Genomic DNA, 19,183 nt, shown 5'->3' with positions numbered 1-19,183 from the left:
AAACATCATCCAACAATAAGCCTTATGTTATTATCGCGTTCGTGACTTAAAGATTTAAATAACATCGTCCGATGATCAGTGCTATCGCTTGAATTACTCATTAACTACAAACTGACATTCCTTTGTGTGGGGTCCGACTCAGAATAGTATTCGAGGAATTATATAATTCCTTTTTGGATTTGTAATATTTTAATAAATAATATATTGGGTTTAAAAATATTTTGTTTACGTCAAATGATCCTTTTAAAGGATCCTTTTATACGACAGTATAAAAGCAGACGCTAACTAATAATTTGGCCTTTTTTAATTATATTTTTTTTCGGGAAGATCATATTCTCTTGTATTCTAATGTATGATATTAAAAATGATATAAAAGTCAGAGGTTGTCAAATACATTTAATTAATTTTATAACACTAGTCCAATGTTCATATATTCATTTTTATTAATTGCAAGGCACTGTAACACTTACATCTGAATTAGGACTTATCACAACATAATCTAACCTATTTCTTATCTTATAAAAGACAAAGTCATTAAAGACTGCCTGATTCGTAATATTGAACATTATTTTGTTTTCGTCACGTATTATATCTCTACAATATACTTAGCAATAAATAAAGAATGCGGAAAATATATTAGCACATGTTCACGAGTATCCGCGTTTATACAGATTGTAATAAAGTCCTTTGAGTTCTAACAGCTCTGCGTGTGTTCCTCGCTCTGCGACACTTCCGTTGTTGAGGACACATATGACGTCAGCGTCACGCACCGTACTCAGTCGGTGAGCGATCATGACACACGTACGACCCGCTTTAGCTGCTTCCAGGGCCGCTTGAACCACCTGTAAGGGACATATTTATGAAGTTTATGACATTGGTGAATAGCGAATTAATTAATACTGATATAATTGATAGTTTAAGATAAAATAAGCATAACCTGATGTATTGTAAAAAGCGCCAGTTACAAGATAAACAAATTGTGATACATGAATTTAGTTAGAATGTATTTTTTTCTACCTTTTCACTTTCTGTGTCCAAAGCACTAGTTGCTTCATCCAGCAGTAACATCTTTGGTCGTCTTAGTAAAGCTCTTGCTATAGCAATCCTTTGTTTTTGTCCTCCAGAAAGCTGGGTGCCCTTTGAACCGATGTTGGTGTCATAACCCTGAAAAAGGAAAAAATATTATTTTAAAACATCAAAGCGTAAAAGTTTCAAAGATATGTAAAATGAAGGTTTGTGAATTGAAATAGTTTTTGATTCAACAAACTGATAGTTATTATGTATGTGATCTTATGTCACCTTGTTGCAAAATAATTTTCTGTATACGACCAAAAGGTAACATATTGGAAATAGTTTATTTACCTCTGGCAAAGACACAACGAAATTGTGAATGTTAGCTTGTTTAGCGGCTTCGATTATTTCATCCATATTGGGTGTTCTAGTATTGTCACCATAAGCAATGTTTTCTTTTATAGTGCGGTCAAACAATATGGGTTCCTGTTGCACGAAGCCGATGGACTGCCTTACATCAGCCAAACGTAGATTTGGCAAGGGGGTGCCGTTCTGAGTCTAAAAATCCATTCATTATTTATCTTCCGAACAGTAATGAGTATTGTACTTAAATTATTTAGGTATTTTTGTAATTAACAAAAAATTTTGAACAATTGAAGTGTATTGTTGATTATAAATAATTTTGTTTTTTTTACCACAACGCCCTCGTCGGGATCGTAGTATCTCTCTAATAACTGTATGATAGTACTCTTGCCGCATCCACTCCCGCCGACCAGAGCTACTGTTTTCCCATTCTCAATTTCTAAGTTACAATCCTTCAATACTTGTATTAACGGCCTAGTCGGATAAGTAAATGTAACATTCGTTATGCTTGCCTCACCGTTTCCTACCTGGATGTAAAAAAAATAATTCATTAAAAACAAATTCTTTAAATATATATATTTAAAAAAATATATATATTATTTTGTGTCTGCTTCACGTACAAAATTTTCTACTGCAGGTTTGACGGGGTCCGTGATTTTTGTTTGTCTAGCTAAAGTAATTATGATTCTTCCTGCAGCTTTAATCCCTCTCTGGAAATTAGGAGCATATGCAAAGGCTTGGGCTGCTGATGATGAACCCATTAATAAAGTTTGAGCTGATCTGAACATGAACAGAAAAAATTGTAAGTAATGGATTACATTAAATTTTGTATATCATTAAATTATTTCGACTTACTTGAGAACAATTTCATATCCGATTCCCTGGTACACCATAAGATGGCCTCCGTAAAACATGGTTATGGAATATACCAGGTTGAAAAGTCCTCTAGACATTCCAAAGACAATTCCTTGCCAATGTGTTGTTTTTTTAGCAATTTGCAGTACGGGCAGAAGTTGGTTTGCGTAGTCTTGGAGAATAATTTGTTCACGTCCTAGCGATGAAACTGTCCGGACATTAGCAACCGCCTCTACTGCGATCTAAAAATGTATTTCGAGTAATATAAAACAAGAAGAAAACAAATTTTAAAACAATGATCAGGTATAATGATATATACGACATTTGCTAGTATTTATTTAAATAAAACTAAGATTTTCGTATGCATAACGCGATTGTTATTATTTTAAACTACAAATTCCAGATGTTCCAAATCCTCTGCAGCAACCGTGATCACCGGCAGACGAGATGAAAAATAATCGTAGTTTTGTCGTTGATGATTGTATAATTTTAGATAATAAAAAGTAGTAGTAGTAGTATATCAGAAAATCTTGATTTTTAAAGAAATTGGAATTTTTGATTCTCGTTTTGTCTTCTAATATTTTTTTTTATTCATAATTACAATTAACTAACCTTAGAACTCTTTTCCATTGTTTTAGCTGTTCCATACGAATGCCTAGTTGTCATTTTACCCTGTTTATAAACCATGAGTCCCATAATAGGAACAAATGCTAGAGCAACTAAACCTAGCCGCCATTCATAGTATAGCGAGGCTACCAACGCGAAAGAAAGGGTTCCGAAGGCTTGTAAAACTGTTCCTATTCTGTGACCTGTAGCCTGTATAAAAGAATACAATTATTATTTGATAAAATCATGGGAAATTCGTGATATATTAATTTGTTCTCACCCCTTGAACTGCTGCAGCTTCTCCTGATAGTCGAGCACAAAGAGCTCCCGTCGAATTATTCTTGTCATCAAAAAATCCGATTTCTTGTTGAAGCATATGTTCCAATAATAATTTTCTTAACCTACATGTTAAATGTCCTCCAGCAACACCGTACATAAATACCTTAAAACAATTTAAGGTGCTATTCATGGTGCTAATTAAGAATCATAATGATAAAATAATGATATAATTTTTTTACCATAATAAGGTTCGTTAGTCCTGCGAATATTCCAACCACCATAAAAAGTAAGACACTCTTTACGACCTCACTTCTCACCCATTCTGGATTATCGTTAGATAGAACCTGCAGAAAGTAAAACAGTTAGAGTAAAAATATAATAAATATATTTAAAAATATTTTTTTTGGAACATATTTCGTATTTTACCCCCATAAAGTCTCCCATCACGATTGCCAAAAGCGGCATCGCAAAACCACTGAAAAATGAACATACGCCGCCCACGGTGATGAACTTCCATTCTGGTGTGTTCAGTTTTAGGATTTGTGTGTACGACACTTCTGTATCATCAGTTGATTCCTCGCTATTCTAAAATCAATGTTTTTATTATTAATGTAGCAACTTTATTTTAATATTCTCTAAAAGATTCTTTATTGACGTAAAATTTTTAACATCAAAAGTTTTTACACTATTATAAACAACTTACTTGCTCTCTAGTTTCCATTTGCTTATTTTCTTCCTTTTCACTTAACAATGATTCACTTCTATCGATTTTATTAGATGGACCTTTAAATAAAAGTAGAAATTATTCGGATACATATGTATATTTGTAATGGTCTAGGAAAAAAAGTTATATTACCTTTCTCCTTTACATTGTTTGATGTTTGTAGTTTTACCATATCGTAAAAGTGACCTTTCTTGGCAATAAGTTCGTCATGAGTTCCGCTTTCTATCACATCTCCACTTTTGAAAACATAAATTTTGTCAACATTTCTTATGGTCGTGAGTCTATGAGCAACAACAATAGTTGTACGACCTTCTTGGGCCTGTAAATATGTTAAAAAAACGTTAATGAACCTGTAAAGAGCTTTAAATATTTATTGGTGACAAGGAAGTATATATTACTCTATCTAAGGCCTTCTGCACTTTAGCCTCTGAAGCAGTATCTAGTGCACTAGTGGCTTCATCTAGCAATAATATCGCTGGATTTCGTACAAGCGCTCGAGCTATCGCAATTCTTTGTTTTTGACCTCCCGATAGTGATGTACCACGTTCTCCAACTAACGTATCATATCCCTGAAATAACAAAAAAATAAATAAATACATATATCTACCTACTTGCTTGGTGGATATCTAATATAAAAAAATTACTATTAGGCCGAGTGAAATTTTTCTTCTTAAAATATTTACAATTTAGTATCGCTCCAACAACGTTATCATATCTCTTAGTGACCATCCCTACCAAAAGTAACAATACTATTATATTACTAGTATTAGAATATTAACGTTACAATTAACAAATCTTTTCCAAGTTTAGGCAATTTTTGTTCTTCAATAAAGAAAACGACATCTTTGTCCGAAAGCATACAACAACGGACACATAACAAACGTGACTATTAATATTCAAAGTGACTATGACGTATAGACAGTAAAGGTAAGTTTGTTTTAAATATGACTAAATGATGAAGGCCATATTTTAAACAACAACAACAACAATATAGCTAAATAGACAGTAAAGTTTGTAACATTTCGTGTATTGTAAAAATAACGTCAGGCTTATCTTGAAATTTAGGGTTAGCCATCTATTTTAAAGTATTTCATGTTCTCTTTTAATTTATGATATTGCCGAGACAGTACGGCAATAATCCTTTAATTTATTGAATACCTTTTTCTGTATATTATCTTGGGAAACATGTAAGCTTAATATCATTTCAAATCAATATACTTACTAACGGTAGTTTCATAATAAACTCATGGGCATTAGCTTGCTTCGCGACTTTTTCTATTTCCTCATTAGTAGCGTCCTCTCGGCCATACCTTATGTTCTCTCGGACCGTTGTATTAAAGAGGACCGGCTCCTGACCGACTAAACCGATCTGAGCTCTCAACCATTTCACCGAAAGGTCTTTGACATCATTACCATCAATTCGGACCTGTGTTTATATTTTTTCATAAAAATAAACGATAAAATGAATAGCAGCAATAGAGATTTTATTATGCCCTTGGAAAAATCTTCTTTTATCTTAAATTTTAATCATAAGAAAAAAAGAATTTGATTAGGTCGTTTAGCATAAACTCGTATTTTGAGATCCTGTTTTGCCAGTTTGGCAAGAATCAGAAGTTGGGTTGTGATATACGTTATAAAATATGTAAACTGATAACAAATGCGGAGTTGTTAGTCATCTAAATGTACTCACACTGCCATCTATTACATCATAATTTCTTGATATCAGTTGTACGATAGTAGACTTGCCGCTACCTGAATGTCCAACTAACGCAACTGATTGCCCTTTCTTGATACTGAGATTAATTCCCTTTAATATCTATAAAAATACATTCTTTTATTTCTGTATACAAAGATTCATAAAAGAAAAATTTCAAACATATTTTTTGTCCACATAGATGTCATAAATACGCATCACGAGGCAATGGAACTTACTTTGACGTTAGGTCTGGAAGGATAATGGAAGCAAACGTTTTTGAATTCAATGTTTCCTTCAATACTTTTAGGGGCAATTCCAAGGTTCAGGAGCGGATTAATTTTGGGGACATTGTCTATTAAATTGAAGATTTGTTCACCAGCGCCACGCGCTGATCCAAACACGTCCATGATGGTAGCCGACATACCAAAGTTCGTTGAACCCATTAATACACTAAAAAGTACCTGCAATCGATTTTTATTGAATACTATTCAGTTGAGAAACGTTACAATAAACATAATATTATGTTTAATGATAGCAACAACTTAAATTAAAACAGCAAAAATTATGCAAAAAGCCTTTGGATTTTTTTCAGGGATATTCTAATAATCCTTTTAACTCACAGCAATCATGGTGTTGACGTCATATAATTCTGGTTCATCCATCATGAACTTATATCCGAACCAAAAACATAAAGAGTAAGACCCAAACAAACATAGGTATATCAACCCCATCAGCATACCATTGAAAATGCCTGTAAAAATTATAATTGTTTAAAATTGTACAGGAATATACAAGAAAAACAATTTAGGCCTGCTTTTTTCGAATTTGTTCAATAACATATTTTGCTACAAAAAAAAAAAAAAAATTTTTGGATATTTACTACGGTTTGTTTATTATTTTACAACGACAAATCGAAGTTTCTGTTTCTTTGCAGCAACCGTGATCAAGGGTAGACGGGACAAAAACGTGTGTCGGTTAGTTTTCTTATTTGTCACCTACCGCCAATGATTTCTTAATTTTCTTCCGTATCGTGCCTCTTTGTGCATCCAGAGTGATATGCCAGAAAATTAAGAAATCTTTGGCGGTAGATGATAAATAACAAGACTAACTGACAGACACTTTCATCCCCCCTCCCTGCGGTCACGGTTGCTGCAAAGGAACTGAAATTTCGGGATTATAGAGTTGTTATGTCTAAAATCTTAGTTTTATCAAAATTAATACGCGAAAATTTTAGACATAATTATATTTTGCAACTTATACTTTTCTTTGCGTGTAATCCTCTCATTTCCACAGTATATTTTTCGTATCTTTTTAATTCTTTTTCCTGTCCACTAAAAGCAAATACTGTTCTTATAGACGACAATACTTCCTCAGCTATAGAACCAGCTTTTGCCGCCGAAATAGCTTCTTTATACGATATTCGTGCCCCAAACTATAATACCAAAAATATGTGATCATTGACTAATATTTATGTTCTAATTTAGGCAACTTTATTTTTATGTTAAAAAAGCAAATATCTTACAAAGCCTGTGACTCCAATTAACAGACAAGTGATAGGAAATGAGATCAAACATAAGAGTGTTAGTTTCCAGCCCTTCACCAGCGCCATTATTATAGAACTTATGAATGTCACTTGGTAATATATAAAGGTCGCTAGTTTCTCTCCTATACCATCCTCTAGTTTTAAAACATCGCTGAAACATTAATATTTTTAGTAAGGGATGGTTCAATTCACAAACATTGCTAGAATTTAAAAAGTAATACGTGGATCATACTCCGTGACTTTGCTTGCGAAATCACCAGTTTTGTGAGTGTCAAAATATTCAAAATCTTGATTCAATGTTGCTCTCAAATACTCTTGACGAATGCGATGTGCCTGAAGAAAATGTTGGAGTTAGTTTTACACAAAACAATTTTCTATTATGAGATAACTTTTTCGACCATAATTACCTGATTATAGGCTGACATGTTCATGAGAACTGTTGCGATATATGACAGTATAATAATAACAAGTCCCAGAACGGCATTGTATATAGCAAAATCTTGTACTTCGCTAAGCAATATATCCGGTTGAGGGTCATTTAACACAATAGATTTTCCATAGTTGACCATACTTTGAAGCAGTGAAGAAAAGAGAAGAGTATTAATTGGTGTCGTACATCCACATAATACGGAAGCCACAATCGCTATACACATGAACATTTTGTCTTTCGTTGTGGCAAAACGGAACTGGAAAAATTATGGAGGTTTTCATTATTAAAAAATGATTGTTATGATATATTAACTTTCATCGTGAAATAAAATCTTGATTAAGTTTATTTTAAGAAGCGTATGGTTTTGTTTTTTTTTTTCATTTGGAAAATTTTAATATTTATGGGACAATTACTTATGTTTATTTTTGTTTATAACCCACCAGTGTTTTGAATGATATGTTGGAGACCGCATCTTTCTTGGCAGTATCTTTTTCGACATTTCTGTAAATGACATAAGACATTATTAGTTATATTATGTATCTTTGTACAAATTGGATTAATGAGAATACTGACAATATATTATACTAATATGCTTAAGACCATTAACCTTATATCGTATTTTAAGTCATAATTATAATTTCCGTGCGTTTCATGAAGTTATTATTAATTTTGTTGTAATCGATGTAATGTGTATTGAATAACACGAACAGATTTTATATTTAACTAGATGTTACCCGCGACTCCGTCTGCGTAAGAAAATTAATAAGAAACTATGACAAAACTTTAAAGCCCCTTATGCGCCCTGCCTGCCACTCGTGCGTTATAATTTCGGGATGGTCATTCGGGATCTTGAAAAAAAGTACCCTAAGTTACTTTTTATTACATCAGCTACCTGCCAATAAGTCCCGTTAAACGCGGTACAGCCATTTTAGATATTAGCCGAAACAAACGTACATTCGTATTGTGTCTACATATATATATATATATATATATATAGACACAATACGAATATAAAAGTAGGGGTTGCTGATAAAAAAGCAAAAATTCAGGGTTGTATGTATTTTTTGATGCCACATTATATAAAAAAAAAAAAATTCGTTCAAAAATTAAAAAAAAAGTTTAAGGGTGAACGACCCTTATCCCTAAGGGGTATGAAAAATAGACGTTGGCCGATTCTCAGACCTACTTAATATGTTCACAAAATGTCATGAGAATCGGTCAAGCCGTTTCGGAGGAGTACGGGAACGAACATTGTGACACGAGAATTTTATATATAAGATAATGTTTGGAACAGGTTTTGGGAGATATCGCTAATGTTTTTATGTATATTGAAAATTATTTTATTGTATATGTATATATTTTATCTCAATATTAAAAGTTCTGCCGTCGTTACAAATGTCATTTTTTTATCTTTTTATGTAAATTGTCAGATTAAAGGCTACGAACATAGAATTACTAAACTCGAATAACCAGACTAATTGCCAAAGGCTTAAGGAATTTGATTATTGTTATAGAAAATCGGTTTTATTGTGTGTGTCAGAATGTATACTTATGATCGTTTATTAAAATACGGAAAAATTAAATTAGTTTTAAAATAATAGAGTTTATATATGTACATAAATATATACTGAACTTTGATTTTGCTTTCGCTGACAGATGCTTGTAGCATTTTCAGTTGACAATGATTTTTTGTATGGTTAACACTGAATTACCAAGAAAGAGGTATCATTTAATATGAACATAATAAATACAGATATATCTATATATACATACATATGTACATATAATAGTATTTAAGACTAGTATTAGTTTTATTAAATAAAATATATAATTCAGAAAGCGTTTACTACATACAATAGCAAAGCGAAAAATCAAAGTGATTACTTATTATTCTTAAGACACATGGTAAGCAATAGCAAATTCTGTTTTGTGTTATTCTTTGTGATTATTGTTATTATGGATATTTTTTATCTCTAAAACCTCGAAAATCTGTATCTAGTTTCCATACCCTTGACCGTTGATTATTTTATTTATTCTCTCTACAATTTCCAAATAGCCCTTAAGCCTTTCTTTATCTACAATGTCTGTATAACCTTAATTACATTACGACGTGCTTTAAAATTTATACTAAATACCTTTTTTTTTTAATTATCAACAAATTTTATTTATAAAGAAAACTTTATGATATTTTATTTTAAAATATTTCCTTATATTACTGCTATGACACATCACAATAATAATTGTTCTTGTAATACATGTTGATATTTTATGAGCATATTGAAATTTTCCTCATTTTCAGTATTATTGGACAGAACTCTGGGCTTAATGACTGTTAGATAAACCAAAGATTCAAAAAAAAAAATTGCCAAAAAAAAAAAATCAATTTTTTTTTTGCCTACTCTATATCACTATATAAATATGTGGATTATTATTTAACACGAACTTACCCTTTTTTATCGTCCTTTAAGTTTTTCTTAAATGTGACAGAAGACAGTTGAGTAACAGTGTAACTTTTCGAATACTTCATTGCTTCTCATCAAATAACACAAATTTTCACAACCATCCGATTGGCGCGGTAAAACTGGTATGCTATTTATAATATGGCTCTCAAATAAGGCTAGCTGTTATCATATACATATGTTGTATTGTCTGCGACCTGCAAATAAAAGTCAATTCAGAATTTTATATGTATTATAAATAATTAGTTGAATTATATTATTTTTTTTTTTACAATTTATGCTTGCGTTTGCGCTAAATATTCCTCCGAAGTCACGTAGGAGAAGACGTTACGGAAATCGTTAGAATAGTTTTTAAATATTACGATTGTCATTAATAGACGACATATAATGTGACTCGTTAAACAAAAACAAATATTTTATACCAATATACACATACATTGATTCAGTACGTTGTTGCTCTTACAAGGGCAACCCTATTATTGACAAAAAATAAAAATTTGAAGTAGATAATGGTACAATAAAACTGAGCTATAATTAAAAGACAAAAATGACTTAATTACAAGAGCTATTACTTGTTTAACTGTTGTTTGTTTTTTGGTTTTGGACAAAGCCCTAAGACAGATCAAATAACACTAAAAGATAGAAGAATAGACTGACATTTAATATTTTTAAAGAAAACCTTTTTACGTGATTATTGAAGAATGAACATTATCCTTGGACCCGTCGTAAAAAGAGTTGCGCTTTTTTTTACAAAAAAAATTTCAGTTCTAAAAGCTAACACGACACCTCATCCAAATGGTTACGAAAAACTAACCTTTAAAGTTACCAGATTTTTAATGTTTGTTTATATTAAATATTCACGCACTTATATTCCCATTAAATATCTCTGGATTTGGGCACAAGGATTGCGAGTTTGGCATCGATTATTTAAGTGACAATCCGTATTAAAAAATTTGTACTTAATTGCAATATAATCTCTAAAAGACAAGAGGAAATTGTGAGACGACAGGGAAAAACAAATTATTTTTTGAATTAAGATATAAATCATATAAATGATATTGTAAAATCAGGAAGAAATAATCACATCACACTAGAGGTTCTCAGTTGGAAGTGACTTGTGAATTATGAATGTGATTTATTGAACACCCACTTGGTACTTCTCAACAAATTATAATAGTTAAGACACGACTCAATAACAACTCATACTCACTTGTTTTTCCATAAATGTTTCACATTTACCATAACGGGTTAAATTATTATAATTAATTCTGACTCGTTAAAGATGAACATGAATAAAACGATTCTAAATTATCTCAAACCGTTTCGTTGTTTGTAATATATAAATAATAATTTTTCACTAACACTTGGTTTCAATTCAATTCGGATTAAAATGTGTTTGGTACATAAGTAAAATATTTGGCTTTAACAATAATAATATCAGAGACTTGGTTTAAATTTAACTATCTATAAACTAGAATTTTCACCTATGATAAATTCACTTAATCTATATAGTATATTCTATCAAAGAATTTTAGATGCATTTTTTTTAAACTAATTGTATCTATCACGATAAGTACATGGAAACAGACTTATATATATACATATATATTGCATTTTAATCGTTGAACAATATATGCATTATGTTTGTATTTGTCACTTTAACTGTTCTATCAATTGTAGTATTTTACATTAATGTATGAATATGTTCATGGAATGTTTAGAATATTATAATAAAAAAGTCTTAAATGAAATAATAAGTAAAAAATTGAATGAATATTAACATTATAAATTCTTTAACCTAAACCATTGTAGAAGGATGCCCGCTAGGTTGTTGTGTTTGGACAGCATTTTGCGATAATGAATACCTATAGTCAGTTACTCCTACAATATCCAAAGTATAAAATTTCATTTTAAAATTGAATGCCGATTTTTTTTACGATTACCCCTTAACTTTTCTGGTAAATCATCATATGAATGTATTTTGTTGAAAAACGATGAAATAGTCACTGTTTAATTTTATTATGGAGACGAAGACTAAGGGTAGACGTGAATTTTTAACTCCAAATAGTCAAAGACGGACATTTTTCTTCAGACTACACAGACGAAATAATTATTCATAAAATTATTATATATTTTCAATTATCAATTATTAAAAAATAAATAAAGACAAATTAAATTTAGATTATTTATCAATAAAAATTTCAGTCATAAAGATAATATATACTTAATTGATATTAATAAAATGTGAAATTCCAACATTTTTTTCTTCATTTCAGGATACGCCCAAGAAAGCTCTATATTTTCTGTATTTGTTAAAGAAATAATTATTCTTAAGAACACTGTTTTAAACTATGAGCCGTGTTTCTTTATAAATATTTAAATAAATATGTCTAGCAATAAATTAGAAGTCAAATAGAAAACCGTGAATTATTAACAAAAGGCATTAAGGCATTAAGGCATAACAAAATGATTATATAAATTTAAATAATAACGATTTTTTTTTTTACATATTTAGTGAATGTATTAATATGTATTTAGGAAAAACCAGAGATACGTTACGCAACAAATGACAAAGGAATTTTTGAAAGTACGAAAAATCTACTGAACTTACATTTCAAACTTTTTTTAAATTATGATGAACAAACGCCACACAGGTTTTGTAGTAATTTGGAATAAAATATATACTTATCTATTAAAAAAAACTATTGTTTTTATATTGTGTTACATACCTAGCGATTATTTACAATTAAAACAACAAAACATTGATAGTCAAATAAAGAAATGCTTACCTACATAAGATGGACATAAAGCTGATAAATAGATAATAAAATACCTTAGGTAGAAAAAGACACTTCAACGTTTTAAAACCTAAAATTATTTTAAAACAACTGTGATATCAATAAAATTAATTTAAAAAAAAATGGCGGAACCACAAACTGAAAACTGTACCAACCCGTATTGTGGCGGGCAACAAAATAACTTAGTTCACTATGTCTAATGAGATGTATCTGTACAGAATTCCACAAATGATTATAAAAACTATCGCGTTTCAACACACACACCACGTACAAGAAAAAACAAACTAATAAAAATTAACAAGAACATTTAACACTTACTTGTGGAAGGACCAAGTGTATATTACTTCCGCGGCGAATTACAGTACAATTACAATTGATAACAATAGCAGCATTCGTCTCGCAAGGAACCTTACAATAGTTCAACACTTTAAATATATTACAAATTATTATGTTCAGCCAAAACGATAACACAACAACAGTTGTCGCACAAATATAAATAAATATGAAATTTCTTACTCGCTATCGGTAATAGCAATATAATTAATAAGACCATCATACTAATGTTCATTTAAATACAGGGCGCAACAAATGTAACTGTCATGGAAGAGAACGCGTTAAATGCCTTATTATATGCACCCAATAGTTGAAAATCTTCGATATTATACAGCATGCATAAAAAATACAACCGCAATGAATGTTTTTATTTTTTTTTTATATTATGTGCTTTTTACGAAACTGTAGGTTGGCGGTAGGGTATGTCAAATCACTTATATATTTACAACAATATTATCAACGATTATTCTCTCCCCGTACATCTGATGTCTCAATTATTTTATAAAATTTGAAGCAGTAAAGTATATTTTTACTGTAAGTGTTATGTGAAAATTTTAATGGTGAACCTTCAGTTACGAGCCTGCGTACCAGCATTTTGTACTACGAGATTAAGGTCAACTTTGAACCCAATAAATCAATATGCCCGGTTTTTAGTTTGAGGCATGTATGTATGTAATTATATTAACTCTATAAGTTTTAACAATGTTTTTTTTAAACTCAATATCATCCACAGATACGTTTACTAAGTGTAAATTAATCACATAAATAATTTAACTACCTTTATGATGAATTGTTAATGTGCGCTTTTGGATTAGTTTGTACTAGGAACCTTAATGTGTTAGTCATTACCAAATTGATTACTTCGACCCCATTTAATTGGAAACAAAGGCTCAATAACCAATTTAAAAAAACATGTAACTTAAATTTAGTGTTAGTTTTAATGTCGTCGTAAAAAATACACCAAATATAAGTTCATAAAAAGAAAGGAATAAAAATACTCGATCTTTGAATTGTATATAGGATATGCAGTAACTCGAAAATATTTACATTTTTTGGAGAAAGTTGGAAACAAGCATGGCGCTAGCCGCAATTACCAAACTTCGAAACACAATCGTCGAGGAGTGCTTAAATATTAATAAAAAATTGTTTTTGATTCGCGGAAGGTCGTTCAGAGTGAATAAGGTGACGGTGAAGTAACTCAGAAGATGAGGCAAAATTTACAGAAAACTACCTGGTGAAGTAGTCAAGGACGATTGTGAGAGGATGTTATGGACGTGAAATCGTTTTGCTTAATCATAACTTACTTAAACATAATCCAGCAAGCGTATCACTTTCTCGCTTCGGGCCAGCCTCATCATGAGTCTGTTTACATAGTGTGAGTTTTTACACTATGTACAGAGGCCTTCCTCTTTGAGGTTTTATTTATCTCATCTAACTACCGAAACCGTCAGTCTATAAAAACCGTCAGTCTATAAGAATTCTGATATAACTCAAGCAGTTCCCAGTATTTCCCTGGATTGGCGAGAAGAACAAGCAAGTTTTAATATGTGGCTCCTCGATGCTGGAGGCTGAAGATAACGTAATCCGTATTCTCTCTAAAGTGGATAGCTTACAATATGTACATACATAGATGGTTAACACGTTTTTTCTTATAATAAAAATCGGTTATATAAGCTTCAATGCGGTTATTATTAGGATCGAAAATAAAGATCTTATGATGATGACATGATTACATTTAATATATGCAAAGACAGGTCTACTGTCATACATACGAGGCATACAAGACAGTTGGCATACAAGGCGAACTGGATTTCGCCTTATATGCCAACTGAGGTGTGCCAATTTTATTATTCATTAGGACTTAGTAATTAGTGCAAGCTTGTTTAGCCACATTCATATTGTAAACCTAAAGAAATTGATTATTTTACATTGTAAGATTTTTAGCCTTATGGTAATGGAAGGAATAAGTTAATTTGCAATTATTGTCAATTGGGCATTTAATTAAAAGAGAACAAAACCTACATATATATACCTTTATATAAAGGTGTGTGTGTGTGTATATATATATAGATATCTCTTTTTTTATAAATTATTTAAAGTTGATGATAAAATATTAATATATATAATCGTTTCCTTTGACTTTTAAAATATATTCGTTACGTAAAATATCTTATACGTAACACTTTGCACATATAAATATTAATCATTTAAACAAAAAAAGGTCTGTCACGATATCATCGTTAAAAGAAGCATAAACAAGTTTGTTTCTTTCTCGTGCTTTGTTCTAGATAACGTTTTTTTTTTACACGAAATTTTACTACAAACATTTGACATGTGTATATAATTGTGTTAAAATTATCAAAAGAAATCCATTCCCGCTGCTTTTGACGAATGCTCACCCATAGAGATCTCTGAGGAGACATGGAATTAAAAAAACAAAATGTATATTATTTTCATTATCATAAGGTTGACTCTTCAGTTTCTTGTAACGTTAGAATCTTCATGTAAAAAACGTTGACAACGGAATGTTAGATGATAATTAAATTGTTATTTCCGACTGAAATATTCATAAACGTGACTTTAAACGTTATAAAAATGAAGAAATTTCGACTTTGACATAGATCTCTAACGTTTTTATCTATTGAATTAATTATAATGGTGACCTTCCATTGTCACTTAGACTAAGCAATTTGTTTTTAAACCCATTGTTAAAGTTCGAAATAGATATGAAAAAGGATTGTATAATTTAAAATTATAAAACACTTAACAGGATTAATGTTCTCAAATTGCAGCAACACAAAAAGTTTAAACAACGCTATGAAACAGCTAGAAAACAAATATTAAAACAGATAAGTTATATTTTTGTTAATCAACGTTGTGAAGTATGATAAAAATATATTTAATTGATGTTAATTAAAAACTAATTAATGGGTTCACTAGAAATGAGCAATGAATTTGCAGTGTAAATAAAGAACTGACGCCCAAGCGTCAGATTTGGTTGATGAAGTCGAGAACTTATGCAAACGCCTATTAGATCAGATATTTAGCTCGGCCTGATATAATTAAAAAATAATAATAACGAAGGACCTAAAAAACTTGATCTGGCAAGGACAAGTCGTGGGGAAAAAGAAGCTTATCTTAGATGACTTGCATAAAAGATCAATTAATTATAATGAATTAATTCCTTAGTTGTATGTAAAATAAAAAATTGTGCGTTGAGTCCCTCTGCGCGGAAGAAGTGAGCCTTAGTTATGTTGGAATGAAAACAGGAAGGGGTAGACATTGATTTTTAAGAATTTTTTAGTGTTTCTTTAAGACAAATTTAATTGAAATTATTTTATTTACAAGGGACAATTGATTGAAAGTTTGACTTACATATATATATATATATATTTTAAGTCTAAATCTATATATATATATATATATATATATATATATATATATATATATATATATATATATATATATATATTTAAAGTTATCATTAGCTATAGTCTACACTGTCAATTATATTTTTGAATGGCAATAACGCAAAAAATCTAAAATTTTTCGAGTCCGATATGATATTTTTGATCTTTTGAATGTTTTTATTTTAATAATATTTTCGGATTTACCTACTACTCGTTTTTTTATTATTATTTTAAACTAAAGAAAAAGAGTATTTAACAACGTGTTAATGAAATAATTTGGGGTTATGTAACGACTTTGAATTTGAACTTTTGTAATTGCGCGTTTTATGAGGTTCGATATTATTTTAGCTTCATTGTTTTTTCTTTATCATCGGTACCATTATAAGGATTGTAGAAAATATTAAAAAATATCATCAAACACTCATCGTCATAGTTTTAATTTACTTGAAACAATTTTTTAAAAAGATAAACTAAATACATAGATACCACATTAATTAATGGAGCTCGACCGTGAACAAATTTTTTTAAAATTTCGTGCAGCGTTACCTTCTCTCAATCATGATTACCTACATTGAAAAAATAGCACTGTACGTAAATAGCAAAAACTTTATTAGTAGGCTTGAACCCATAGCAATCGGTCTAATAATGAGATCTAAGATTTTCGCGAGTATTCATTTAAATGAAACTAGTATTATTCTGATTTACCGTGATCACGGTTGCTGCAAAGTAACCGAAACGTCGGGATTGTGTAGTTTTTAAATAATAAAATCCGCGTAGTAAATCCGAATAATACTAGTTTCATTTTAATCGGTCTAATCTCTAAAAAAGTAGACAACACTTATGTTTTTTTTCGATCAAAAAATACTAGTATTAAGAATTTAAAAAACATACCTTTCTTTTGAACGGGCGAGATCGTTGAGAAAGATTCCAAAACGTGATAGAAATATTTTAAACTTCTTAGACCCGTCAATTCTTTAACACACACTACTTTAAGATGAAGGTAGATTAAAAACGTTAAGACAATTTACAATATTCATTAAGTGATGTTATAAAAAACCGGTGTTACATTAACGTTTAATACATTTTTATAATATTTTATAACTAAATATCGATTGAGAAAATATCGGTAATATTTCATTAACTGTTTGGGAACATTTGATATATATTTATTTAAAAACATAGATTATATTACAATACATATGTTATAAAAATTTACGAACCAGTTTCCACTACCATTTTAACAGGAAGTGTTCAAATTAAAAATACCTGATATTAAGAGAAAAAAAACAAAAACAACAAAGAGATTATTATTAATTTAAACAACTATTCTGTATTTAACATACATTATCGAGACTCTTTGTAAACAATACTCACTTTAAAAGGAGAAAAACGAACAAAAAAAAATACAAAGACTAAAGTAGAATCTTAACTTCTATAATTTAAAGATTGCTCTTTAAACTACAAATAGAATTGGAATTAGTATTGTAAATTTTAATTTGATTTTATGTATGCAAGACTATTCTTACCAGATTACGCTTTTTGTCATAATTGATTTTAAAAAATGAGGCATCAAAATGTGTTTAAGACGTGACGTTTGATGAAAGCAATTTAGTCGAGTTTTGTTAAATTTTTGTTCTGAATCTAGAATGTAGTTGTTTGAAATATTATTAAAAGCTATGGCTACTTATGTACACTCCAACGAATCGTAAGGGATAATTTTAACTATCTATATGCCAAGTTTGTGTAAGAACTATATTAAAGGAGGATCTTACAAAACTTTTACATAGCAACTTAATTGTAAATATATTTTTAAAAGCACAACATTGTCGAATGATGAAGCCTAACATTTTTTAGGCTCCCGCAAAAAATATTTTCGATATATCTTCCAAAAATAAATACTTGGTCAAGAGTTACTCGAAGGTCCTTAATTTCAGTGAACTTTGAGACGATCAAACAATGTGATAATCATAGACTATATTTATCACATTATTGTAAAACGTCCAGTTGTGGTTGATAAAAATATTAAGAGATCGAGATGTGACCCTTGGGTATCTCCAGACGATAAACTTGCTGGAGTTGCATACCTGAGGTAGGACTAACCATTTAGGAGATCACCATATACGCCCAAAGACAAAGCAAGCCAAGGTTTTTTATTGAGTAATGAGTGTGAAATTGTATCTAAAGCCTTTGAATAGTCTGTGTACATGACATTCACCTAAAGTCTGCTCTCTTTTTATTTAATCGATGTTGAATATTTGCAAAAAAGGCGGCGTATCGGAAAAAGTGTAGAACAAATGTTTTTTGTATGACACACAAATGATTATCTCAAATAATTTCGGAATTGACAATGTAAATGTTCATAATTTTTTTACAGTTACATTTTCGATCTTTTATACATCGAAAATATGATAGACTATTTCCAGATGGGGGGCAGATACCCGGATTTTAATTATGTATTAAATAAAATAAACAAAGGAAGACGAAGTTGTTTATAATCCTTTAAAAAATGCTGGATGAAGTGGGTCTGAGCCCAGGCGCTTGCTGGTATTGAGATTTTATAGATATTTTTTTACTTCATTGTAGCTTATGTGAGTTTTGTTAATTGATATTTGATTACCGTAAGTTGAAACACTATCTAGAGGTAAATTATCTACAGTGTCAGGATAATTTTTGAAA

The 19,183-nt window shown here is 30.2% G+C and overlaps 1 protein-coding gene across 7 annotated transcripts; it reads right to left on the bottom strand.

Moving 5' to 3' along the window:
- Positions 1-379: 379 nt before the first annotated feature.
- On the bottom strand, positions 380-17,461 carry LOC116770054 (ATP-dependent translocase ABCB1-like). 7 transcript variants are annotated; one of them, XM_061527967.1, is made up of 24 exons: positions 17,399-17,461; positions 9,955-10,163; positions 7,948-8,008; positions 7,485-7,763; positions 7,310-7,410; positions 7,057-7,228; positions 6,795-6,966; positions 6,155-6,285; positions 5,771-5,995; positions 5,529-5,654; positions 5,061-5,264; positions 4,237-4,407; positions 3,971-4,157; positions 3,818-3,897; positions 3,541-3,699; positions 3,354-3,458; positions 3,116-3,277; positions 2,842-3,045; positions 2,230-2,471; positions 1,995-2,154; positions 1,707-1,901; positions 1,363-1,569; positions 1,018-1,164; positions 380-842 (listed from the first exon to the last, which is right to left on the bottom strand). In XM_061527967.1, exons 2-24 carry the CDS (start codon positions 10,032-10,034, stop codon positions 648-650), a joined length of 3,765 nt encoding a protein of 1,254 aa, XP_061383951.1. In that variant the 5' UTR covers positions 10,035-10,163; positions 17,399-17,461; the 3' UTR covers positions 380-647. The 7 variants fall into 7 exon arrangements, with proteins under 7 accessions (XP_061383951.1, XP_061383952.1, XP_061383947.1 ...); XM_061527968.1 differs by lacking the exon at positions 17,399-17,461 and adding an exon at positions 13,083-13,099; XM_061527963.1 differs by lacking the exon at positions 17,399-17,461 and adding an exon at positions 12,756-12,904.
- Between the last annotated feature and the right edge of the window lie 1,722 nt (positions 17,462-19,183).

The sequence above is a fragment of the Danaus plexippus genome (assembly GCF_018135715.1).
Source record: "Danaus plexippus chromosome 13 unlocalized genomic scaffold, MEX_DaPlex mxdp_15, whole genome shotgun sequence".
Taxonomy (NCBI): domain Eukaryota; kingdom Metazoa; phylum Arthropoda; class Insecta; order Lepidoptera; family Nymphalidae; genus Danaus; species Danaus plexippus.
This window is presented reverse-complemented; position numbering and strand designations above follow the sequence as displayed.